Raw genomic sequence first — 27568 nt, forward strand, 5'->3', positions numbered from 1 at the left:
GGAGGCATTGCCTGCAAGTTGGGGGCTCCTTTCTGTACTTGCGTCTTCTTGCCTTTTTTCCTTTCTACGCTTGTCTACTTTGAAGACTGGAAGAAACTCTCTCTCTCTCTCTCTCTCTCTCTCTCTCTCTCTCTCTCTCTCTCTCTCTCTCTCTCTCTCTCTCTCTCTCTCTCACACTCACACTCATCTCTCTGTCTTTCCTTTCTTCTAGCATCTGACTATAGTGGATGTCCATGTCCACACTCTGTGAGTCTCTTATGTTTTGTTCAGAGAGTCCCACAGATTCACACCCTCTTACCAGTGCAGTGTGTGTGTGTGTATGTGTGTGTGTGGTACTGTCTCCTGGCCCCGGGGCCTGTTAGTTAGTGTCTGGGCCATGCCAGTCAGCCGAGGGATGGAGGGATTGTTTGCTCTGAAAGTGAGTGAAGCTTTATTTACAGTGGGGGAGGGGGAGATCACAGTGTGTGTGTGTGTCTGTGATTGTTCAGTCGAGAACAGATTTTATGAAACGGATATAAAACTATTAATGCGTCATTGGTCCCTCTCTGATTGTGCAACAAGTCCTCCACAGTAATCAACATAATGATTCATATGAGCCTTTTACAACCTGCCACGTCCATATAATATGATAAGATATAATACGTAACAATTCTTCATTAAAATGTCTAAAAAATGACTACACCCATGTTATATATTTTGTATACTTGTGTATATTATCTAAAATGTGTCCAACAATGTTCAAACCCAGTTCAAACCCAGGAAGCCCACCTCCGCTATAACTTCTGAGGCATACGTCATATGACGAAGGAAAACCACACAGTTAGCTAGTCGACTGTTTTATCCCCCTACAGTTTGTATTGGTCACTTGTAATGGATCACGATTATTCATTGCTATTTGCTGTAAATCGTGAATAAAACTTTAATACATGACCTCATCTGTGATCATGATTTGCTCCTGAGTCGCATCAGGTAGATTTTCATCGGTTATGATGATGAAGAAAACAGCGGCTATCGTCCCACGCTGCTTCTCGACATCATCAAACTGGGTCTTCTGTTATTGTTTCGATTTCGAGATCCCTAGTGGCCAAAGTTACATATTGTAGCTTTAAGCTGTTATGTTGATGGTGAGGGAAAGACTGTGGTCATTGTTAGACCAATGCTGATTGTTGTAAGATGTAGGATGCAAACCATTGTCTGTTCCCTCATTTGGAGAAATGTCACAAAAGATTTGCCATTTATATTCTATCGTATTGTTATTATTTACGTAAGATTTGTTAATTTAAGTGTTTGAGCATTTAACCAGTACTGTTGTAATTCCCGAGGACAGTGCAACAGCACAGAACAGAACAGGGCTGTTTGTACCTTTATAATCTGTCTCCCCCAGTGTTGGGAACATCCTGTAGCATGTAGTGTTGCTCCACACATGGCTAAAATTTGTCCTCATTGTAATTTTCTTGTTTTTTTCTCTCTCTCTCGTCGCTCTGGTCATGTGTGAATATCAAACCCTGACAAAGCAGTCATGACCAAACACCGACTGTCAGCCTCGCTGCCTCAGAAGAAAAGCAGAGCAGCGGCTGTCACATCTGTCTTCTCCTGCGATGTTGAAAATCATTATAATTGAGAGCAAGGATGAAGGAAATATTGCCAGAAATATATTTGGAGGCCAAATTCAAACAGGGTTGCAGTACGGGAATGAAGTCTGTTGTATGAATCAAAGATGGCAATATTGATTTACGTCTTTTTTTGTACATTATGCATCAATGTGAAGTGGGTCCAAAGCAGTGTTTAGAATTTAACAAAATCCAACGAGAATGGCACTCAGCAGAGTGCATACCTCCACCAAGGCCAAACAATCCTACACGTCTTTCTAGCTCTAATAAAAATAGTAAAATGAAGTATTCTGATAATCTGCTCCAAATTCAACAAACTCATACGTCAACACTAAAAGTCTGGAGCAAATTGGTTCAAGTACCTTTTCCTGCTGACAAATAAACAGACGAACAGAAACGAGTGGAAACATGAAGATCGTGGTCTCGGTAACAGACCTCACTACTTTGACCTAATGGAATTAGTCTTTTGCAGAGAGTATAATAAAATATCAAGTTCTGAAAGTTGACAGTGGAAACTTTCTAATTTGAATTAGGTTAATCTGAGATTGTAATTTGACCACAGGTATGAATGTGAGTGTGACTGGTTGTGTGTCTCTGTATGTTGGCTCTGTGTTTCGCTTGCGACCTCTGGGGTGTACTCTGCCTCTCACCCAACGTCAGATGGGATTGGCTCCAGCTCCTGATGCATCGCTCAAAGGAGAAGCGATATAGATGATGGATGGATTAGTACTTTGATGAGAAATGTCTTGTTCCAAAGTCAAGAGGAAATCCGTTGTTTGGCAGTATTGTATATTACTGCAGTGCCCATTGTAAACCTGGACTGTTTGCTTGGCCTGTGGTGATGCTGGTTGCGGCTTTGTTACTCAAACTGTAAAAGTGACCTGCAGTAATTGAGCCGTGGCAAATAAAGACCGGCTGCTGGTCTCAGTCCACAGAACCCCGAAGCTGCACCACTGCTCCTGCACAGAGAGCTGTTCACCAGTTTATTCAAAGTCTGGTGTAGCTCCACTCTGTACAGAGAACCTGAACTGGAGAATCAGTTGTCGTGAATGCGCCTTTTGTTCTGATCGACAACGTCACTTAAATTGACGAGTCCCAGCCACCGCTGCTACAGAGCGCTGGTCTCCTGTTTATTCAAAGTTTATTCATACTGAACCTATCCCATGTCCAAATCTCACCAAACTCGACACTGCACCCTGGGCCCTTAACAATACACATGACAAGTGTGAAGCCGATAAGATGAACGCTTCTCGAGACATGTGAGCCAAAGACAGACAAAGATTTCTGAAATTAGTCAAGAGATGAAATGGAAAAACAAGTGTTTTGTGTACAAACAGTATCAGTATTGTTGTCAATATTAAGTAAGAGTTGACTTTTAACATGGAGAACTAAAATATACAGTTTGCACTTTGTCACATATGGTTTTTAGGTCAACAAACATCTCAACAAAGTAGAGCAAATGTGAACAGGTCGGGAAGCAGTTGCCCTCCTATGAAAGAACCAGGAGTGCTGTGTTTGTATTCTTCTCCCAGTTCATAAGTGTCTGTAGCTGACAGCTTCTTGCCCCATTTTCAAGCTTGTCCTGAAAAGGATCAATCCATTTGTCTGTGGCGTTGCACAAACTGGTTCACAGGAAGCAGAAGCCTTCATGTGTCTCCTAAATCTGCATCTTCACAAGGTGGTTTTGAGTCCTTAATGAAACAATAATTATTATCCCTGAGACCGGATAATCATATCGTAATCAGTTATCGATAAACATTTGTGTAATCAGGGTTGGAAGTTTTATGGCGAATAATATCTCAGGATTATTTTAACACCCCGCTGGTTGCTGTTTTGTCTGAGTTCCGCCCCCAACACTCACTGAAAATATATCTGTTTTTCTTTTTTCTTTCAGAGTGCGGCCGCTGCCCCCAGTCCAGTGATGGGCAACATGCCACCCAACGATGGCATGCCAGGGGGACCCATGCCTCCGGGCTTCTTTCAAGTAAGAAAAATAACTTTCTCTCTGACTTTATCCCTCACCCACCCCCACCTTCACACACACAAACACACACACACACACACCCGACAGCGCCTCCCCCCCTCCCCTTTCCACCGCTAAGCCTATCCTTCTGTCTCCTCCTCCTTTTTTAGCCTCTTTAGCTGTCCTAATCCCTGTCCAGATGTGTTCCCTTCTCTGTCTCTCTGCCTCCGTCCCATATGTCCACGCTGGGATTGTTAACTCCTCGTCCTCTGCCTGATGCTGTGATGATGTGCTGACAGACTGACAAGGGTTTTTTTTCTAATACAATGTGTTTTGCACAAATACAAAATGTTGTTGAGGAGAGGAGAGGAGAGGAGAGGAGAGGAGAGGAGAGGAGGCTATTTTCTCTGGTTTGTGTTGCTTCACTAATTCCTGCTGTCATCACTGTTCTCTGAAGGCTGTCTCAGAGGCTGAGGAGGTCACAAACACACACACTCTCCCCTCTCCTCTATGTTTCCATCACTCTCTCCTCTCAGACACGGACACGGACACACACACACACACACACACACACACACACACACACACACACACACACACACACACACACACACACACACACACACACACACACACACACACACACAAGCCTTATTTGACACTTTGACACTCATTAAACTAACTTTCAAAATTTAGGTTTTGAAACATCTGAACCTACAAATATAGAATCGCTGAGGGTGAAAAGCAAAATGTAAAATTAAATTCACTCAAAGATTTTACTCCTTTAAGTACATTTTAATGTCTCGATTGAAATTTTGCTGTCATGATGATTGTTTGAGTAAAAAAGTAGCTGCAAATCATTTGCAAATATTAAATTATTAGCATTTTTATGAATTCAAATGTATATAGCTGGCTGTGTCTGTTTTATCAGAACAGGTAGAACATTTTCTTTTGATTGTGGACACATGACAAGGTGAAGGACACTACCACCATCAGCTAGTTAGCTTAGCTTAGCACAAAGACTGGAAACAGGGGGAAACAGCAAACCTTACTCTGACCAAAGGGTCACGAAAAATATATGTTAGACCCCATTTTTTGAAATGATGGGTGGTTTTATTACACATAATCGAATAAGCTGCTGTGTGTAGTTTTATATTTACTGTACCAGTGTTCTCATTTAATATGTAATGCTAGAAAGCTCATTTGATTTCCCCAAAAATCTTGAGAGCTCTTATTTAAAATGTGGTGACAAACGTTGCAGTCCTCACAGCTAAACGTGGTAGTACTGAAATTATTCGTCACCTTATCAGAGAAATTGAGAAAATTAATAGCCCGAAATTTGGATAATTAGTTATACTTCATTTAATTTATCAAGCAAAAAAGTGTGAAATATCATGTGGCTCTGATAAAACAAAACATGGGATTTGATGACGTCAAAGATGAGGGCTTTGTCACTAATTTCACTAAATTATTAATAAAACAGAATTAAAAGTAATAATTTGTTGGAACTCTAATACCTGCGTAAATGTCAACGTCTGTAGTATAGGTTATTGTTCTTCTTATGTAACAAAATAATAACAAATTGCCATTATGCTTTACATACTGAAAATGACTGAGCATGTTTTATATATTTACTTCTACTGGGTATTTACTTGGTTATGCTTGATGTATTAGTACATACAACGTGAAACTGTAGAGCGATTTGCCTGCATTGTCTTGTACCGGCTGATTGGCAGCATGTCGTGCGCTGTGCAGATTGTGTGTGTGTGTGTGTGTGTGTGTGTGTGTGTGTGTGTGTGTGTGTGTGTGTGTGTGTGTGTGTGTGCGTGTGCGTGTGTTCTGGGGTCGCAGAGAATGTTAATGATATATGAGCAGTGAGCAGGGCAGAGAGAAAGCTATCTGATGGTGTTGCGTGAGCGACATTACTTTCCATAAATAGACCCTGTGTGCATGACAGACAGACAGATAGACAGACAGGCAGGATGGGTAGAGAGGAGACACGCAGAAGAAAGAGGGGGTAGATTCAAAGACGCTTTATTCTCTTCTCTTCTCTTCTCTTCTCTTCTCTTCTCTTCTCAGTAAAACGTACTGGTATAAAAAGTACACTGGGTAGAGGCACAGAGGATCAGGTTATATAAATACGAGATTCGCTGCCTCTAGGTGTCGCACTAGCTTCAGCATCTCTGACTAAAATAAATGCTTCGTCAGCCACACCTCTATTCTCCTTTCAGCCACAACAACCCCCTTCCTCCCTGCTCTCAGTAAAGAGATTTGAAGCCCAGTGAAAGTTGCATCTAAACAGACAACTGAATAAAGTGACCCTGGGAACAGGAGAACCAAAAAACTATCCACATAGCTGCCGTGCGACAATGTATTGGTGCTCCTCTGTGAGACGCCTGGTTGTGTTGTTTTTATATTGGAGATGCTGTATCCTTTTGCAGCCACAAAGTTAGCAAAGTCTCAGCGGGCATGTATTGTGGCTAGTAGCTAGTTAGCATGTCTAAAATTTGAAGCCTAGCCATGCCATGTTGTGTGTGTAGCATGCTGCATAGACTGGAGGAAAATAAATGAGGTCGTCATGATGGTTGGGGTTTAACAGCACCATGGTGTCAGGTGGCAGGTGACCGGTGTGTTGACAACATTTTGTTCTCTGAAAGACGTCAGAGTGCCGAAAAAGGAGTGAAAAGTTGGCGTCCACCTGGTTTTCATGTTTGCCGATGTGATGTGGAGCTATCTCTCTTTATAAACGTTGGGAGGGCCAATGGTCTCACAGGGAGAGACCACAGACTGTCAATAAAGATGCCTCTCCACTGCCTCCCACTGTCCACAAATGAAGCCACAATATCCTGGATATGAAAGCTGCCGTATTGTGCATTTGGAGCCTGAGACTGCCCAGTAGTGATCAGGGGATGGAGCCACAGCAGCAAAGTCTCATCGATACACATGTTAGACCAATCATGAGCCAGTCTCCGCTGTCAATCATGACGTTTCACCCTGTTTTTTTATAGCATCAAATTACTTTTTAAAACTAAACTTACCAGAAAAAAGAGCACTTGAAACATCAGTGTCATAAGAATGACTTAAAATCACAGAAACCATTGTCGGGAAAAATGTATTTGACATGTACTTTGACTTTTTAGTTTAATCCATTTCCCATCCACTAACATGGAGGAGGGCCAGACTTTTAAATTTTATATATCTACCCTTTAATGTGTCTGAGCTATATCATATGGTATTTTTCAACTTCAACCACAGCTGAAATACACAGACTTCCGTCTTATGTAGCTGACGCTCACTCCTTGGTAAAGTGATGTTTGGAATACGCACTGAAAGGCTACTGAGTTTTCTATAGTTCATTTATAGATGCAGGTGAAGGGGAATTTCATTCAACATTCCCTCCCACAGATTTTACTTCTCTCTGCTCAGAGACACACTGGAGGTGAGGTCAGTTAAATGACAGTGTGAAATGTCCATGTTTGTATGCTAGAGATTCAAGATTCTTTATTGTCATTGTCCGGCTGCCGATGACAACACAATGAAACTGAGTGTGAAAGACTGAAATGTTTATTAATGTGAACACTGCTTTCAAGGCAGACTTATGAATGGATTGTATCTAGTTAAAATGAATTTCCTGCGTTCTTTAGTCATCTCTCATCTCTGGGTCGGCGTTCTCTCGCCACCTTTCCCTCTCTCCTTCGTACGCCTGGCATTCCTCTCCATGACATTTCCTCACTCTCTCTGTTTCCCTTGTCTTTGAAACTATTATTTTCTCGCTCTCGCACACACTGCCTCAGTGACACATGCTTACTCACCGACTCTGTTGTGTGTGAACTGTTTGCATGCACTCTCCGCGAGTGTGTGTCTGTTGCAGACTTTTTTTTCTTTTTCTTTTTTCCCCAGTTGCACTAGCGCTGTAATTAACATAGGTGACCACAACACTGTTATTGGCTACGGTCCTGGGAGAGAAGGTTGAGGAGACAGTGAAGGAAAATGGAGGTGGAGGTAGGAGGGGATCGTCCGCTCCTACGCTCCCCTAATATGTAGCTCAGAAGACGAGCCTGACATCGGTCTCCTGCAGCGAAAAAGAAGGATGATAAAGAGAAAGACATGATTTAGGCAGGGAAAAGAAAAGAGAAGAAAGGCTGCAAGTGTTTGCATTTGCCATATAAGCCATCTCTTCTCTGAGAAAGTCCATCGCTGCTGCATCATGGCCCTCTGGGGAGGACAAGCAGAGGGGGGGAGAGGACGAGGGGGGTGCTGGGTGGGTGAGGGGGGTGTTGGAGCAGGAAGAGACGGAGTTAATGACAATGAGGAGGAGGAAAAGAAAGCGTGGGAGAAGAGAGGACGACGAGATTTCAGAAAGGTCTTTCAGAGATCACAAAAATACCAGCTGATGACAAAAGTGGACAGTTGATGGATTCACCTCCCATCTGCTACGTGGAAAACGCTGAAGTAGAAAACATTAAGGCTACATCCACACTACTACGATTTGGTTTGAAAACGCATTGCCACTACTACGGATACAGTTTTAGAGCGGCTAATTCCGAGAAGTTTGGAAACACTGCCGGCCCTGTTTTAGTTTGAAAACTTGAACGCTTTTAGTCTGGACGGACAGAAATGGACATGTTAGTAAACAATGACGTAGACACGCTGCTTGCTCATTGGGTCTTTTCGTTCATGATGTAGCCTCTGCTGATTTCGTCGGGCTCCTATCACATGAAACCTCTTCCAGAAGAAAATAACCAACATTAGCTTTGCCTATCAGTGTAGGACTCAACATGGATAATCAGTTATAAGTGTTTCTGACCCTGTTGTCTTTGCTTATAGTTGTTGTCCAGTTAAATTCTGTGTGTGTTTTGGAGGAGACAAGTTAATATTTGTGCAATCTGCAACAATTCTGCAACTAACAACCAAATCACTCCTGTTTACACTGGCATGCACATAACCAGTGTATGTGAGTGGTCACAGGACGTGTTTTCAGGGGTGTAAGTATTGATTGATACGGAGTCAAAACGCTCGTGTGGACAGAGATCGTATGCATAATAATTCCTCAAACGTATAACTATGGTTGTAGCCTAAGATTTGCAGTGTAGTTTCTTTACAGCGTCAAATGCGTGCTTGGACTGGATAGTAAGAAAATCTGGAAGAAAGCAGCATAAATAAGAGCATTAGGCTTCTGTCCAGGGAAAAGCAAATTAGATAAGATGTGCTCTTTAGAGATTTATGGTCCATCTGTCAAATAATGCCCCCCCCAAAATCCCTCTTTGTCTACCTACTGATCTACATGTGTATGTCAGGTACTCAAAAAACTTAATGTGCTCCATTAAGTCTATAAGCCAGTTAGGGTGGGACGACGTCTTTTGACTAGACTGGAATCGCTCCTCCTGCCCAAAAAAAAGAGGAGAGAATTCAAAGTCAAGGGCAGTGTGTTTTACTGCAGGTAATTGCGGCACTTCAGAGACAATGCCAAAATGCACAACAAGAGGATTAGGTTTGATTACACATTTAAGAACAAGCAACTTGGGTATCAAAGACAACTTTAAGAACCTGTTAGAAGCTGACACATGGCAGCCACATGGTGAATCAAGGAGACATCTGCTCCCTGTGATCTATTTATCAAAGTTAAGACTGATCTCTGGGTTTGTTCTGGGCAGTTGTTTTACAAAGATGCAGATCATAAAGGTGAAGTGGGTTTAGAAAGGGAACGGGAGACCGAGAAACAGGCAATCAAATGTCACATCTCGATATCTGTTTGCAGACGTGATGGTTTTTGTCTTTCACATATGAAGAACGCAGCAGGAGATTGTTTGGGTCAGACGTGTTCACAACAACAGAAACATGTCTGTAACATGGAGGCAAGAGGAGGTGCCTATAGGTAGAGCATACGGGAGGCAGGCCATGATGTATAAATCACGTGTTTTTGTTTACAGCACATCAACACCAGCGTCAGCCCTTATTACCAAAAGCTCTGCCATCTCATTGTCTTTCCAAGTTGACATCTTCACTGCCATCTTCTATGTTTTTCATCCTGAGATATTTTGTTTTCTTCCAGTTTAGCGATTGTCAGGTGTTCAAAGCATCATCAACACGCCCACTCGTGAACATTTTCCTGCTGTATTCTCGTATGGGCTCACCCAGACATTTTGCCTGGGGGAGTTGGCAGGAAAAGTGCAGCAAAATAGCCAGTGCAACTGACTCGCTTGTTTGCGTTCTCACATACATTTTCTGTCTGATCAGGGTCAGTGTTGGTCCTTCAGCAGATCCTTGGTTTAGATCCAGGATGACTGAGAGTCAGAAAGATAATTATCTTAGGTGGATGTGGCCCCAAACAACGAATATACCTATTGCTTGCAGCTGAAATCCAAAGAAGTGAAACATAACTGTGACTCTGGGACCACTGGACCAAAGACATCCACAGATTTAGCATAAAAAGCTCAGTGAAACACTTATATTTCTACCATATCTGAAATTCACAGAGCTGTGAATGGGACATACAAAAAGACAAACACTTAGGGACCAACTTTTCACGTCTGTTGAAAAGGCTATGTTCATATCATCACTGCTTATCCTGGAGAGGACAGCGACTACAATTCTCCTTAACTGACAACTTGAAATTACAGAGCAAATGTCTCCTCTGTCCATTGTCTGCCTGTTGCTCCTGTTCGGCTGAGTTCAGACCTGTTTGATAACAGTCCCTACTGTTAAACAGTGTTTTGACTGTAGCCTTTGTCTCCTGCTGTTCATACTTCATCCCTATCAGCAGCATGTTTCTGATACGGCATGTTTTATCTGCTCAGGGGCAGACGTGAGAATTTGCTACGAACTGTCTAAACTTCAGGTGAACGCTCCTCCTAGCTGAGGAAGAGGGGACCACACACACACACACACACACACAAACAAACAAACATACGTATATTTTACATCATTTGCTACCTTCCTATGGCTGTAAGCATTTCATGAGCGTCCACAGAGAGAATAGCGTGTTCCCATCTCTGAGCTGACGCGTGGCCATGCTATATACAGTGAGCGAGCAGGAGACCGACTGCTGCCACCGCCGCTCTCTCTGGAATGTTAGCAAGGAATGACAATGAGTGTGCAGAGTGTGTGTGTGTGTGTGTGTGTGTGTGTGTGTGTGTGTGTGTGTGTGTGTGTGTGTGTGTGTGTGTGTGTGTGTGTGTGTGTGTGTGTGTGTGTGTGTGTGTGTGTGTGTGTGTGTGTGTGTGTGTGTGTGGTGCTGTCCCTCCTGGCTTTGTTTGTTGTGTTCAGTGATGCAGGCTGCTTTGTGTTCTTGCTCTCTGTTTGTGTGTGTGTGTGTGTGTGTGTGTGTTTGTGTGTGTGTGTCCAGTAGTTTCATGGCAGTTACACACTGCCCTCTAGTGTTACAAGAGGTAAATATGAGGAGAAAACTCAAATGACTGATATTCTTCCATCCCTCTCTCTTATACACATAATCTCTCTCTCTCCTCTCTCTCTCTCTCTCTCTCTCTCTCTCTCTCTCTCTCTCTCTCTCTCTCTCTCTCTCTCTTTTAGTGGTCCATCAGGGGCAACGGTGTGGGTCTTCCTTAAGCTGAAATGAGTGGTGGGTAGGCGAGGGGGGTTGTGTTGATGGGTTTGTGGTACTGTGCCAAGCTGTTATCTCCTTAGCCGGGTAGAAAATGATTTTATTAATTGCTTCATTTAACGCTCCCCATGTTCCTCCTCCTTCTCCCCCGCTCTCTCTCTGACACAAATACACAAACAACACCACGCAATCACGCACGCTTGCACACACTCTGAACCCGACCAGGCTACTTTTCAAACTCGCCCCGTGTTATACCTCTGTGACAGTTGAAATGTTCTGTCTCTGCGTCTCTCTGCAGGGACCTGTAGAGAGAACAGTGCAGCCATAAAGGCCATATGCTGGCCCATTCAGATGTAATAGCAGGAAGGCCCAGGGAGGCCCAGCCCGAGGAGCCATGCTCCATTATGGCACATTATAGAGAAGACCAAGAGACGTGTGTGTGTGTGTGTGTGTGTGTGTGTGTGTGTGTGTGTGTGTGTGTGTGTGTGTGTGTGTGTGTGTGTGTGTGTGTGTGTGTGTGTGTGTGTGTGTGTGTGTGTGTGTGTGTGTGTGTGTGTGTGTGTGTGTGTGTGTGTGTGTGTGTGTGTGTTCTGAAATAAATCTGTTCTTGTAGACAGTTTATGTGGACTCTACTCCCGTTTTGGGACAAAAACCTGGTCCCCAAAAGATGAACTATTAAGTTTTACAGTTAAGACTTGAGGTTTGGTTATTAGGTTAAATTAAGGGTCGAGGCTCAGTCATGTAGTGATCATGGTCACAGTTAGTGTACGGCTTTGGAAAATTAATGTAGGTCAATGCAATGTCCCCTTGACTAAAACTGGTTTGTGTGTAGAGGGGAAGCAGACTGCTGCAGCTGGGTCAGTGCAGCCAGACCCCGCAGGGATGTCTTGTTAGACACACACACACACAGAGCGGCCTGGCAACAACAATAACCTCTGAGGTCAGACAGAGCTAGCGCTGCATTAGCCCCAGTGTGAACCTGCTGAGAGTCAGAGCGAGCCAGTACAGCTGGTGTTAACCACCCAAAACATACACACAGAGAGTGGCTGAACAACCACAGTGGCACCGCTACACACGTCAAACGTCAGCTGTGCCAACGCACTCAGAGAGAACACTGTATGTGCAACTAAATAAACATTTCCACACTGGTGAATAGATTATTGACCAGCTGCGTGTTGTCTGGCTGTCGCTTGACAATATCTCTAATGAATAGATCAATGCAGCGGAGAAGTAAACTGCCATGTTTATAAAGAACATACAAACCTGGCTGCTTCCACTGTCCTCAACACTTGTTAGACAAAGGGTTACATGAATAAGTGCTCTACTCATGAATGGCATCATTTAAACGTGTATGTACAAGCTCCTTCCTCCTGCCAAAACCTGTGTTCTTATACAGTGTACCTGGCAGCGCCGCCGCACCGTATCTGCGCCTGTGGGAACACACTTGTTTCAAGCCGTCAGTCAGGCATGTTTATTTTCCCACTGTAGCAGCGCCCACAGGTTCCTGGTGCTCGGCGCTGTCGGCGCTCCACCGCCACAGCCACGCTAGAGGAGCGCTCACACAGGGGGGAAGGCGGCACAGTGGGCAGGGTGGGAAACGGTGAGGGAGAGGGCGAGCAGGGAGGGAGATTTAAAGTGAGAACGTGTGTGTGAGAGTGTGTGACGCAAGAGAGATGACTGTATCCGAGCAGCTGCTGCCTGCATGAAATATGATGCGCTCAGGTGAGGAGGTCTAGACTGTTGTGCGGTGATATTTGTGTTATTGCTGAAATAATTAATCAGGAAAGTAAAGGGGACAATTAACTCAACAAATTATTATTATTTTTTTAAGTATTTAAAAAAAATGTACTTTGGCATTCATGATGCCAAAGTACATTTTTGATGGATGGAAGAGATTCAAAAAAATGTTGTCCCTTGCTGATCCATCCTGGCAGCAGGAATGTCTTGGGAATGCATGCAAAACATGTAAGCATGTTTATAAGAGCGTGTGTGTGTCTGTGTGTGTGTTTGTGGAGGAGTCTCCGTTGTCAAGCATGTCTTTGTCATTGTATTTTAGGTTAGGATACCTTCCGTGTTACTCATAAAAACTGTGTGTGTATGTGTATGTGTGTGTGTATGTCAGGTTATATTGCACACTGGTAAACCCCTAATCCCTCAGTTTTTCCCTGTGATGCTAGATACACATCTGGTGAAGCAGAACACTCGGTCAACACACACTCATTGTACAAACACAAACATATACAAACCAACACACACACACACATCTGTATTCAGCACCTGAGAGAAGTCAGTCCTGAAGAAAAGACAGATCTCATATTCACAGTCGTCACTATCTTGCACAACACACACACACACACACACAGCTATCTGTAATGTAACACTATAGCAGAGTACCTGGCGGAGGCGCTGACAGACTCGTAGATAAGCCTGGTCTGACAGTGGGTGGTCCTCTTCCCTCTGTAGTGATGTTCAGGTAGATCTCTGCTGGAGCGGCTGCTGCAGCTGGAGTCATGTGAGGTAACTGTAGGAAGAGACAGAGGTCAGAGGTCACACACTCCTCTGATACTGAATTAACTTTAATGTAATCAACCCTGTTTGTTTTGAGGGACTGGACTCAGGAAAGGGTTCATTTACTCACATTCTGACATTGCGGTTCACATACCAGTGACAGTCTGAGTGCATTTAAGTGACAGAATAATTTCAGTTATTTTCAGCCTGGGACTCATTTCTCTGTGTTGTGCTGTAATGATGTTTGATTGGGTTCAAATATTTGGCCCTTCTGTGTGAAGGGAAAACCAGCAGCAGGATTAAACTTCCATTGGTGGACAGCAGCACCAAGCATCAGCATTTAAAAATAAGACTTTGTTGGAAAACAACCTGAAATATACTTTGTCGTAACTACACAATTGTAACCGAACTTTGATTAAAGTCCACCTCCTGCATTGATCAGACCTCATCTGGAAAATGAACAATTCCTGCCCATGGAAATCAATGTGAGCGTCTGCAAATGTCAGTGAAAAATCATTTTACATCCACTCCTTATTGATGTATCAGAAGAGATATTGTGTAATTAACACACTTAGTCTGGACATGCTGCATTTACTCCCTGAATGCCAATTACAGCTGCATTAAGTGACGCTGACCAATAGGGGGCAGACATATTGTATAATACAGTAATTTACCAGAGTTCGTTAGAGCTGTTTTTCAAAAAATCTAGGTTGAATGGATTTGACATGATGCATTTTGTTCGAATGTAATCGAATGGCTCCCGCTCTGCTTGTCTGTGGCGCCTCCTCGGCTGACTCCTGGGTGGAATGCTGACAGATGAACCGACAGATTTGTTTGAAAAATGTAGTTTCATGGTACAAAGTCAACAAACAGCCTTATCTTTGTTTGTTACCTTGCTGTCTACGATGTAGAACCCAGTATACTTCCGTACGCTGCTTCTCAGATGCTCTGACTTCATGATTGTCCAGTATGGAACAACTTTGCTAGCTAGCGTCCTCCATGCAACAGGTCAAACTGATAGTGAGCGCCCTCTGTTGGAACACGAGGCAAACTACTTAGAACGGTCTGAGGCGCTTCTTGACTGTATATTTTGAATTTGAACATTTTGAATATGAACTTTTCACCTCATGTTCCAATTAATGTTTTAATTTGGATTGAAAAGGGACGGCCCTTATGTAGATACACTCATACACTCTGCAGACAAAACACAGCATCATGATCTCACTGGACTTTGGTTTCTTGCCACATGACACACGTCTGCTCAATATTTGTGTGAGATAGTCGTTACATCTTTCCATGCAGCCATGCATTTGTCTCTCCTCAGTGTCACTGTAGTCGGGTATGATGTCATGCTTTTTTGAACCTGAGTTGCCGGTGGTGTGTTCCGTTGTTTTCTGTTGTGGGGTTCATGAGAGCTGTTAGAATATAATCGTACTGACAGGTAAAACCGAATTGTGGCTAAGAAGCAGCCAGAGATGGCAGGAGTTTGGTGTTGATTCTCAGCTGGACTGGCAACTGTTTTCAACCATTTCAACAACAACTACTGCAAACAGTTATTTATATGGAAGCATTTGTTTCAGTAATATTGTCAGAAACATGTATAACTGCAGGTTTCAATTTATGTGAGAATGTACTTGTGCATATCATATGAATGTTGCTTTCACTTACTGTATGTGAACTAGTGCTCTCTACTTTAAAAAATTACAAATGATTAAATTATGAATCTCTCACGCAAATTATTACCTATACTATACTTGTGCTATTTTTACAGAAGGTAAGGGAGAAAACGATTTTTTGGCATGTGGTAGAAATTTCCTTTTAAATCTCATATCCCACAGTGTTTTTAATGAATAACCCCAGTGCTCACCCTGTCAAGGGATATATTGTAAATTTGTTTAATTTAATCTTTTCTAAAGCAGATCGCCAGTATCTTTGCAGTAGATTGAGATCTCTCTGTGTTTCTCTCGTCACCAGGGTCCACCAGGATCTCAGCCTTCCCCTCACACACAGCCTCCCCCACACAACCCCAGTAATCCCATGATGGGACCTCACGGACAGGTAAGACACAAACGTTAACTCCATCCTTCTTTTCCTTCCATCCTTCTCACTCACTCAATATCAATTCAATTACATTGATTGGCATGACATTTACATGCTACAATCACAATATCATCATAATAATAATAATAATGTAAAAAAACAACAACAAAAGTTAAAGGGAAATTCTGGTGTTTATAAATGTGGGTGTATAAATCAATGATACTTACAGAAACTTTTGTCAGTGGCGGTAGTGGCTACATTGTAACCCTATGGGGCAACTGTGACAGTCCATGAAATGTCCACTTAAAGTGCTTTCTTTCACTTGAGCGAGACGTGTAATTTTACCAGACTCTTAGCAAAGACCCAGAAACAAGAGCCAGACCATTTTTATTGGAAAGTGGACTGTCGCTATTGCCCCATAAGATCTCAATGTACTGTACTGCTGCCGTGTCGCAGCTGCCAGCGGATGCGGTTCAATGGACCTATTCTAAAAGTCTAAAGGTGCCATTCATTCATACACCCACATTTATAAACATAGGGCCCCATTAATAAGATACAATAATGAAGTGAATAAAGGAAATAAAATACACAGTTTGTAGTCCAGATAAACAAAACTATAACAAATAAAGAAATGGAGACAATGCCAGTAAGTTGATGATGCTAGAGTATCTATTCACACGTTTCCTACAACCAGAACGCTCACTTGCTCACTCACTCACTCACAGTGTACAAACAGCGCACGGGTCGTTGTTGTGCTAACAGACAGGACAGGCAGCATCCACGATGGTAGGCTGGATGAATAATTTAGCGGTGTTGGCCCAGCTGTAAGGAGCGGAGGTGCATCTGGAGGGCCTCGGCTCTCCCTCAGCCCAGCACTCACCATCCCATAGTCCATCAATAGACCATTAATATTGCAGCACAGCCTGACACTGTGCAGCTCTTTGTGCACAAACCCCACTACAATAACATGGTCTGGAGAGGAAGAGGAGAGGAAGAGGAGAGGAAGGGGGGAGAGAGAGAGAGAGAGAGAGAGAGAGAGAGAGAGAGAGAGAGAGAAAAGAAAACAGTAGTATGTCTCCTCTCCAATCTCACCCCAAGGGGTAACTACACTTATATAACTTGTTCTCCACTTATGCACACACACACACACACACTCTCTGTCATAGGTCACCTTCAGAGACTTTACATAGACTTACATTCATTTCCTTGTCATTATCTTCACCTGTCCAGAACATAACATACAGTATATAATTACCAGTGAAAACCAGTCTCATCTTGTCATCTATTTGTGCTGCGCTTACCACCGAGTGAAGATAATAACACGAACATTATTCTGCTGTTCATGCTCCGTGACAAAAACACACAGCTCTCACCCAATCCACATTCAAATCAGCATGTTTCCCCTTGATACTAAAATATTTGCATTGACTTTTGCAATTAAATCTCATCGTCTGACAGAAAAATATGGCTCCGCGGCTGTGGGCATTTGTAGTTGCGGCAGCGCACTCTCACAGGTAAATGTGAAAACCATCTGTCCGGGGCGCTTTACATTATTCACCGGTTGTGCTCTGGCACTGCGTGTGTCCCGGCCAGCCTGTTCTCGTCCCCTCTCCGTGCTCAAACATCTGTCTCGGTGGCGTCTTCAGTTTCTCGCAGTTTGGAATCACACCATCCATGCAGGCTGTATTTTTGTAGCACTGCTGTCTGGTGACACACATGCACACACACGCTGTGGGAAAACGGGCAGCAGCACAAAACAGGGAAACGTTCAAGAAGCAGAACAGTTCCCACTCATACTCCTTCTTCCATCCAACTGTCATGTTTCTCTCATCTTTTTCTGCTCCACCTCCCTCCCTCGCTCCCACATTGTTTTTTCCAGGCAAATTTTCCATCCTTCATATTTTCCCCCTCTTATCTATCTTCTTTACCTTCACCCTAATGGATTTTGCCACCTGAGGTCTTAGCAAAACTTAGCAAGCCCCCTCTTTCAACAAAACTTCAACAGTGCATTATTCTTCAACACAATAGCTCCCCCTGCTGATCTGCAATAATAACACACCAAGAGGGGTCAGGTTAGATACAGTGAGCCATTTATTAAATAAGGTTTTTCTGTGTTTGACTGGATTCAGATATTTGGCCCTTCTGCCGTGAATAATTAGTTTGACATGGAAAGATTTCTGCTTCTGAATTGGCAGGTACAGGTTTGGTTTTGCAGGTACATGTTTTATTTAGGAAACTAATATTGTAATTATTTACCTGTACAAAAACGCCTAAATATAGCAGATCTGTAAAAAAACACAATGAATAGTCCATGTTAAAACACCAAAGAGCGGATGTACATTATATGTGATGTTATGAAGCTTGAATTTCACAATAACAGTGGTATACTGAAATATATACATGTCTATATAAATAGATATTGTCAGTATATCTTTATGCATGTTTTTTTTTTCACGTTAAGTAAAGGAAATCTTTTGCATGTTTTTGTGGACATAACTCTAGTGTAGAAAGTTGGAAGTGCAAATATATCTGTGCTATTATAAGGCCTGTTTGTCAAGAGTTATAAGAAGTATTTCATCCCAAAATAATTACATAAATAAATAGAACTCAGAAGAGTGCATACCACAGCCAAGGACCAATAGTTTCACCATATGTCATACACTCATAGATATCAGTCCCTTGATATGTTTTCACCAAGATCCATTAACTATTCTCTTAGATATTTGTGAAAATGTCAAAAAACACTATCTTAAAGAAACTTATTTAAAAAAACGGACCAATACCACATCTTTCCACTAAGTTTCGTAGTAATGCATCCAGTAGTCTTGTGTATGCTGCAAACTAACAGACAAATAAAAGGTGATGAAAACATGACCTCTTTAGTGGAGGTAATAATAACTAATGATCATCCTTTCCTTCCTGCAGCCATTCATGTCTCCACGGTACCCAGGTGGCCCCAGGCCCGCCCTCCGTATGCCAAATCAGCCTCCTGGGGGCATCCCCGGGTCACAGCCTCTCCTGCCAAACAGCCTGGACCCCACCAGACCTCAAGGTAAAGTCGCACATGCAGTGTTATTTCAGAGAAGCTGCACTTATGCAGTCTCATGCCGGTCTCTGAGTGAGCTGTACAATTATTGCTGATGTGAATAGTGCTGTCGTGCTAACAAGCTGCTCTCCATGTCTCACCGCAGGACATCCAAACATGGGAGGTCCAATGAGAATGAATCCCCCCCGAGGCATGGGAGGGATGGGTCCACAGGTAAACACCAGTCATATGACTCGCTCGTACACATGATAACACAAAGGGCTGTGAGAATAATGCGAGTCGTGACAGTGGCTCGTGTCCTTTATTGTTTCCAACCCACTGCACTCCCACTGTGCAGCTGCCGCACACACAGATTTGGTCATTGACAGTTTATGAACAAACCCAATGTTTGGTTACCCTTCATACAGAGCCGCCATAAAAGCAGCTATAATGTCAAACCAGCAGCCTATAAACTGCATGCGCACGATCCGTCTCCTCTGCTGAGGAGAAGTTTTGGTTGTGCTAGGCTCGTAACTTTTTGCCTTTAAATGTCAGGAGCGCTTTGATGATTAGCTTGGCTCCGACCAGAGCCAACGCCAGTTCTTCATGTGAAGTCCTACCGTCTCCCACCTAGTGTGACGGACTCAGACTGAGTGATCCGCCACCAACACAGTCTGACCACTGCTGCTTTCCTTTTATCGATTTTATCATCGTCGATGTGATTCAGCGTGTACATGAGATGCTTAAACAACAGCTCCATTTGAATCACCATCACCAGACAGCTGCTTCATTCTGCACCCGACCACCTCCTGCTCCAACATCACCTCGCACAAAGACACACACACACACACACACTCTCTCCCTGTGCCCCCCGGCCCCTCTCTGTGCCACCCTGGCACGGTGACTTTGGCAGTTAGTGCACCAGCAGCTGGTGTGGCATCTGCTCGACAAGTGTAATCGTCTGCTGAACAAAACTCTTCCTCTTAGTGGAGCTGCTCTCTGGCCTGCCCCCATACTCTCTGTCTCTCTCACACACACACACCCAAGTTCAGGCATGTAGCACCAGCCAAACCCGCCTGCTGGGCAGCGATGAAAACAAACACACAGAGGGGAGCAAGAACACATAGAGACACACATGCAGAAACACACAACATATACAGACGCACACACACACACACACACACATACACAGCTGTCCACCATCACACACAGCCCACTCCAGCCAACCCACACACAGCTCAAACGAGCGCATAATTAAACACTAGTTAGTGGGAGACATGATCACCACTGACCTTCATTAAGATTCAAACCTTTAGACGGAGCAGGTGCGAGGTGCCGCGCTGACTGTGTGTTCCTCTCTTCTGCAGAACTACGGTGGAGGGATGAGGCCTCCTCCGAACTCCATGGGGCCAGGGATGCCGGGCATGAACATGTTAGTAGACTCAAAACAAACTTCTATGATATTTGACAAATGTTACTCGCAGAGATGAGCCTGTTTTAGGTTTTTTTTTAAATTTATTGTTGAAGTCTCACTCCAGTAGCTTATTAGACAAAATTACATACTCCAAACCCTCAAAGTTCACCTGCAGCTGAGGAGCCTTTTCCAGCCACTGAGCCTCACCCACAAGTTGACAGGATTGGTTCTTTAGGTTTGTGACATCACAAACCATGGCTCTGGGTTTTTTTTTTGTTTCCTGCAGTGTTTAGGTTAATTGTCACGGCGTTGACAGCTTATTTTACTCTAAATGTTTCTTATAACATAAAAGACTCAAGGGGACATGATAACTGTAATTAGGGAAAACATAAAGCTCAGGTTTGGACACAGAAAAACAGAATGCTTTTTCGTGTTTGGGTCGGACTCGGTCACAAGATTGTGGCCCCGAGCTGCACTCTAGTACCAGCTTCTCATTTCTACCTGTGTTTGCATTTCCAGGGGTCCTGGTGGAAGAGGTCCGTGGCCAAACCCCAACTCAAACTCAGTGAGTCGCGCTCTCTCATGTCTTAGTCGTCTGTATGACTGTGTTTACAGTAACCGTGTCTCATGTTCTGTTTCATCTGCTCTCTCCATAGATAGCATATTCATCTTCATCTCCAGGCAACTACGTGGTAAGTATCGGAATCGTGTCCGACCACGGGCAATAAATTACCTATCACGCCGTGATATCTCACAGGCACGCTGCCATCTACATGCACTCAGCGCTCACTTCTCTCCTTTTCCTCTCGCTTCTTCACCCCTCAGGGCCCTCCAGGGGGAGGCGGCCCACCAGGAACTCCCATCATGCCTAGCCCCGGAGGTGAGTTACACACTTCACTTTCCCTTCTGACTTCTGCTTTTATCCAGCGTTCACTGAAGGAGGGCTCTGTCTCAGAAACATCAAACCCGTTCTCTGTCAGATACACGTCTCTCTTTGGGAGACAGGCAGAAATAGGGCTTTAAATACTGCAGGAACTGAGCCTTTAGGAATATTTTTCAGAGTTTAAAACATAAAAAAAAGGTAAAATATTGCACTGAATGTGACATTATTCAGTATGTGACATGCATGAAAAATTTCGATTTGGTATCAGACTTTTTGTTACTATTCTCCACTTAAGGGACATTCTGCAAAACATGTTTCACAGTGAAGACAGTTACAGCATGAAAGGGAAGCAGAGGCATGTCTGTCGGCAATCAACTGATCCGTCTCCACTTTGACCCGTCACTCTCATGTCTCTGTGGAGGATTCGCTGCAAACAAAGCACTGTGGGCAGATCGCCTGTAGACACTCTGTTTCTGTCGGCCTGCGGAGAGCTTCTTTTTGTATCCACTATTTATTATTTATATACGTACCTCTATTGTGATCCGTTACCGGGGCAACCTTTTGCACAAAACGCTGCTGCGCACACAAACACCGGGAGAGGAAAACATATTTCCACTGCAGTCGCCAAGACTCTGCGCGCACACACACACAGACACACACAAAAACCTCTCTCAAAAATGCACACCTCCCACTCAGTATTGCCCCCTCCTCCAGTCACGACATAACAAGTACATTCAGGGAATCTATCAGGCAAATTTCGTCTGTTCACACCGGACATTAAAATGTGTCCTGAATGTGTCTCCTGTGACCACTTGTGATCAGATCTCACTTCTCCGCTCTATGCAAATACCAGGTCTTCTTCTCAACTTACTACCTTTAATGCCTGATCAAGGACAACTCATCCCTCTTACTCTTTTGAGGACAGACACATGAGGAGTGACACAACATGTACTGTTTGATAACTTGGTCTTAACTGCTGGTTGGTGAATTAAAGATATTGTGTCTCTTTTATTGGACATTGCAGCGAGTGTTGTGCAGATGGACTGAGAGTTAGATTCACCATCATTTTGTCCTGGCACTTAAAGTAACATACAGTTGTTCTCTGTCCTGTTCTGCCAAAAAAAAAGAACATTTCTGGGTTCTCTCTGGCTGTAAAATAAACAAACTACCAAATTACACTGAAACAATGCTAAACACAGTGAAAGACAGCGCCCCTCCAGTGGCCTCAGCTCATTATTTCTCATTTTCCCCCAAACCAACCGGATTGTTTGACATTTTTAGACCAATTGGATACAGACAGAGATCAATATAAGTATTTCTGGAACAAGATGTGTTACATTCGCCTGATTTTAAACATCCAATTATTTTCTCTTCATAGATTCAACAAACTCGAGTGAAAACATCTACACAATGATGAACCCCATCGGCCCTGGTGGAAATAGACCTAATGTGAGTCACATGGGTTTGATCATTTTTGAATCATAATAAATTGCATCAGTTTTTTTATTTGTACGTTTATCTAATTCATTTCCAAGCATGAAAAGAGCAAAAATAAATGACCTCCATGAATTTTCTTGTTATTTGACTAGTTCCCGATGGGACCGGGTCCTGACGGGCCAATGGGTGGAATGGGTGGTATGGAGCAGCATCATATGAACGGGTCACTAGGTGAGTAGTTGAATATAATGTCCAGTGTGTGTAGCCTGTACGGAGTTTGTTCAGAGGCCTTTGGAAGTAAGACTCTGCCCCCCTGTGACTGACGGAGGAAGTGTTCTCGCTCCTCTTAATATTGATCACAGCTAAAACAGATTAGTGGGGCAGTGAGGAGGGCAATTGATCCTGTAGATGGGTGAGACGTGGCCAGTGAAGCCAGCAGAGTTGCTGCTCATCTGTATCTGAAACAAATGGCTCAATTAAAGGCCATTAGCAGTGAGAGGGCAGGGTCTTTCTGTTTGCACTGGATATCCTGGAGTGATGTTAAATTAGCAGCTGAGGATCTGCTAACGGTTATAATCACTCAGGTTCCTCTTGTTTTATTGTCTCACCACAGGCTCTGGTGACATGGATGGGTTGCCAAAGGTAAGACGAACTAACCGATTGGCCGTCTTATTTGTGCGCTGGTTTGTGAGTTCTGCTTTCTTATTGGTTTGTTTCCCATGTTGTAGAATTCTCCCAACAACATGGCAGGCATGAACAATCCCCCCGGCACTCCGCGGGATGACGGCGAGATGGCAGGCAACTTTTTAAACCCATTCCAAAGTGAAAGTGTGAGTGTCAACAAACATTTTAAGCTGGGAACAAACAGAGAATATGCTCTCTAACTGTGATGAGGCAGAGAGTCACATACAGTATTGAATCACTTACTTATGCAGATTACAGTATCTGCACAAATGTCCACTTGTATCAAGCAGCACATTCAGATGTATCCACTCACAAGAAATCAATATACTTGATACAGTTGTGATGGCTCCAAAATGAAATCCCAAACCACTGCATTGTGTGCCAGCTGTCTGTGGTGAGTCTGGTTTCTCAAAACTAGACTTTGACTGTGACTCACATCAATCTAAAAGGCATCCGGCCGACGTTCAAATCCTACATTTATCCTTTGCACTAAGCTGTCTGGTTCTTGACTCTCGTAAATAAAACTAATTTGCCAAGTATTCTGGGTAAATGAAGGCATATTTCGAACTAAAAAAAGAACAGCTGACTGAGCAGCTGTGTGGAACCACTTCTTCATTTGACTCCATTAGAAAATATTAAACCTTTGAAAACAGTCCACAGTTACAAGGTCATCTTTCTTTGGAGATTTAGCAAATATTTGTGTGTTTGTGATACAAAATCTTTTGGTAGCTCAAAAATCTCCCCTCAGTGCAGATCTGTAGCAGAGCTGAGAGGCCTTGCTCAGGAAATCTAATAGATTATCCGACATATTTCCTTTTTGTAATCTGGTGCCACTGGTCAGCAAGTGGTAACGATTGTTACCGTGGAAACCAAGGATGTAGCGTGGAAAACATTTTAAAAGTCTTAAATATGTTAAAATAGCTCTTAATTATGTTAACGTCCATTTAACGCACAAAATCTGATCTTTAAATCAGCCTCTGTGGCTAAATTCGGTGTCATGGTCAGTCCTGTAGTGTCGTGTTCCCAGCTTCACCTAACTCCAGTACAACAACATGCATGCACACGAGCATGGAAGAGAACCACATCATATGCTTTCTCTGACGCATGGAGAGATTGTCATATCGTGATTAATGTGAGACTGACATTTTGCCACAGTATCTTCACTGTGATCTGAAACCCCCTAACATTTTCTCCTTGGGCTGGACTCTGCTCTGCTTGCTGCTGGTTTACTGACATAGGCCGTAAATTAGAAAGGGTTGTTTGTTTAGTGTCATGGCTGCTGATACTGGACATGGCATTTAGTTTAGTTAGAGGTTCATGCTTTCATCTGTAACTGGGTAGTGAACGAGGTTTAATATAGTTTTGGCTTATCTTTTCTCCCCTCCCTCTGTTTTTTCTCTCTTTTTACAGTATTCACCCAACATGACGATGAGTGTGTGATTTTTATTTTTTATTTTATTTTATTTTATTTCTTTTTCATCTCCCCCTTATCCCAATCTCCCTCTCCCGTCTGCCCCGGTGCATCTTGCATTACCTTCCTCCCTCCATCCCACCTCCTCCTCTTCTTCCTCTTCTTCCTCCTCCTCCTCCTCCTCCTCCTCCTTGTGGACGGTGTGCTGCGCCACACAGCACCTGAGGATACCCCTGGAAAGCAGGACTCCCCATAAGGCCCCCCATCCCAACGCCTGCAAAATGGGTGTGAGAACATGAAAACGGCGTCCAAGCAACATGAAGGGTCTCCTCTCCGCTTCTCCTCGGCTGCCGGGCCCCAACGAGGGGCCCTCGGACAGTGATAGCTCAACCTGCTCCAAGCCCATCTCTCCCAAACGCAAAGCCTGCCCCTATGGGTGTCATGACAGCCCAATCAAGATGCCCCCATTGCATCTACCACCACTCTATTAAACCATGCTGATCATCACTTATGAGGGCATGCAGTAGTTGACTGACAGGGCGGGGGTGTAAACCCTCGTGCAGGAATGATATTAAATAAGAAAAAAAAAAAGATGAACTGATGATGTTATTTTGGGGCAAGAATGGTTTTCATTAAATGTTTGTATTTTGTTGTTGTTGTTGATGATGATAATATTATTGTTATAATTTTCATAATTGATTATTATTCTACTAATGTAGTTATGATTTCCTGTAAAGGGCACATTTTATCTCAGCAGCAGCATCAACAATGACAGAATAAGCACACACTCGAAAAAATGCACAATGATTTTCTGTTTACATGATTTTAGGTTATTTGTTGTTTGTTTTTTTGTCACCGTCTCATTTGACGTACCTGTCCTTTAAAGTTCCTTCCGAACTTGTAGCTCGTGTCTTTGCCTTCCAGATATTTGTAGCAGCATTTTCCATAAACTATCAAACCAAGAGAGATTGTGATAATTGATTATAATTAAGAAGTTTTTGTATCCCAGCTAAAACGCTCCACACAGTCACAACAAATTGCTGTTTTCTGGTTCAAGGTGTCTGTTGACAGGTGCCAGCATTTTGTGGATCCTCTCGTCTCCTCTGTGGATTTCGTCTCGTCTGTAAATACAACAATCGCTTGTATTGTGGCTGTTTTATTATTTGTTATTTACAAGTTGTCTGTGAATCCTGAAATTTGGTTCCTTCCCCCTTCATCACGTCATTTGATTTCAGCCATTTAATGTGGACTCGTTCGAGTGGCACTGTTTTCCTCCCAGGACTCATTCTGGTCTCTCCTCAGTTTTTTTCTGGACTGTCAGGGAGATAATCATGAGGCTTTCGTGCTTTGAGTCTGGGTTGAACTCGCAGATCCCTTATGATCCACTTTCTGAACCCAGGCTAAACAACAGTCTCCTCGGAGCTCCCATCGACCTGTTCCCTCAGCGAGCCTCTTGCGTGTCGGATAATGGATGCAGAGGATTGGACGGCTGTAGCAGTGCTGCTGATGGGAGCAGAATGACGTACCTACGGGCGTTAACAGGCCATTCTGCCACATTATTCTAAAGAAGAGGAACAATTATCAGATACTATTGTGGTGGATTTATTCCTATTTTTTGTGGATTTTTTTTAATTTTTTTTAAATGTATACAATTTAGGAAAAGAAAAGAAACTTAAAGCCCATAAAATCTGCACACAAAGAGAAGCCTAGCTACATGTTTCACTATTTAATTTGTTTCTTTCTGTTTGTTTTGTACTCTTGGCCTGATAAACTCACTGTTTCAAGGAGCACATACTGTGTTCAAACCAACAATAACTAAACAACCAGTGTAGCCTCTATGGTTGATGGGGGTGTACTTATCAATTTTCTGATATCAGCGTGAACAGATTGAACCCAGAGTTCAACAGGGTGGTCTCCAGGTTTTTGGCTGTCAGTGGCCCGGGAACTCTCTCCAGTGTTCCTTCAATTTAGTGACACACACCTGCCTTCTTTTCCTCTTTCCTCCCATCCCTCACTCCCTCAAAACCTCTCTCCCTTTCTCTTTACTTTCTCTTTTTCTGTAAATACTGTATAATGCATTTTGATATCATTGACATGTTTTGATATGTCAGTCACTACCAATGAATACAGCTGAAAGTAAATTATAAATAAAACTGTCCATGTTTTTCACAGAGATCGGATGCGGTGACGATTTGGCTCGCGTGGCTAAATTTCCATTTTAAAAAATGTATAGAAACACAGTAACACAATAAATGCAGACTGTATGCTAAAGACTTGTTTGGTTGGGGGGAAGATGGGACAGAGAGAGGACAGGACAGAGAGAAGCAAATGAGCTGCGGCGTCCTCGCTCTGCCCTCGTCTCCATACGCTTCAGTTTAAATGTTACTATTGGCTGCGATTGATCGGAATCGTTTTTCTAAAGGGCGTCTTCTCACAAGAAAAAACATGTGACCTCATATTGCAGTTTTTAATATGAAGGATTTTTATCAATTTAAGAACTTTTAAAAAGGAGAAAAACACTTAAGAGAACCTCATTTTAAATTAAGAATAGATTTAAAAAGAAAAAAAGTAATACTTATGGGGAAAAACTGTGTCCTTTGCTATTTACTCCTGTGATAGCTTTGTATAGATTGAAGCTCTCTCACTGATCCTCTCTCAGTCCTCTGTGTATATCGATCGTTGGCCATCTCTGTACTTCTATTGTGATGTATAATACTGTACCATTAGGAAGATTTGCTGGTCGGGTGGGGTGGGGGAAGGGAATATAAATGATGCTCCTGTACCATTCATGGTCCTTTCTGATGACACGGCAGTATTCAATATGAAGCAGTCTGTCTCTTGGGTTTGCTTTGTATTTCATGGTAGGATAGTTCAGAATCTTGTCTTAGGGACTTAGGTGTCTTGTGTAGGTAATAAAGATGTTCTTTGTATGTTTCTTTATATTGTAAAGTTTCTTTAGACTGAAAGAAAAACAGATGATTTGCTTATCAAAAAAGAAACAATGCATCAATAATAAATGTCATTTGATTTTT

General features: G+C 43.1%; 1 protein-coding gene across 3 annotated transcripts in view; it reads left to right on the forward strand.

Moving 5' to 3' along the window:
- ssbp4 (single stranded DNA binding protein 4) overlaps positions 1–27568 on the forward strand; it is an 89790-nt gene extending 62222 nt beyond the window's left edge. The window contains exons 5-17 of one of the 3 annotated variants that reach the window (XM_047342802.1): positions 3505–3594; positions 15617–15700; positions 18608–18734; positions 18874–18941; positions 20075–20139; positions 20641–20686; positions 20778–20813; positions 20947–21001; positions 22383–22453; positions 22594–22672; positions 23055–23083; positions 23170–23271; positions 24755–27568. In XM_047342802.1, the coding sequence (XP_047198758.1) occupies positions 3505–3594; positions 15617–15700; positions 18608–18734; positions 18874–18941; positions 20075–20139; positions 20641–20686; positions 20778–20813; positions 20947–21001; positions 22383–22453; positions 22594–22672; positions 23055–23083; positions 23170–23271; positions 24755–24835 (933 nt within the window). In that variant the 3' untranslated portion in view covers positions 24836–27568. Of the gene's footprint in view, positions 1–3504; positions 3595–15616; positions 15701–18607; positions 18735–18873; positions 18942–20074; positions 20140–20640; positions 20687–20777; positions 20814–20946; positions 21002–22382; positions 22454–22593; positions 22673–23054; positions 23084–23169; positions 23272–24535 lie in introns of all 3 variants that reach the window. The other 2 variants (XM_047342803.1, XM_047342804.1) reach the window with 2 other exon arrangements.

This window comes from Hippoglossus stenolepis, chromosome 14 (genome assembly GCF_022539355.2).
Source record: "Hippoglossus stenolepis isolate QCI-W04-F060 chromosome 14, HSTE1.2, whole genome shotgun sequence".
NCBI classification, from domain to species: Eukaryota; Metazoa; Chordata; class Actinopteri; order Pleuronectiformes; family Pleuronectidae; genus Hippoglossus; species Hippoglossus stenolepis.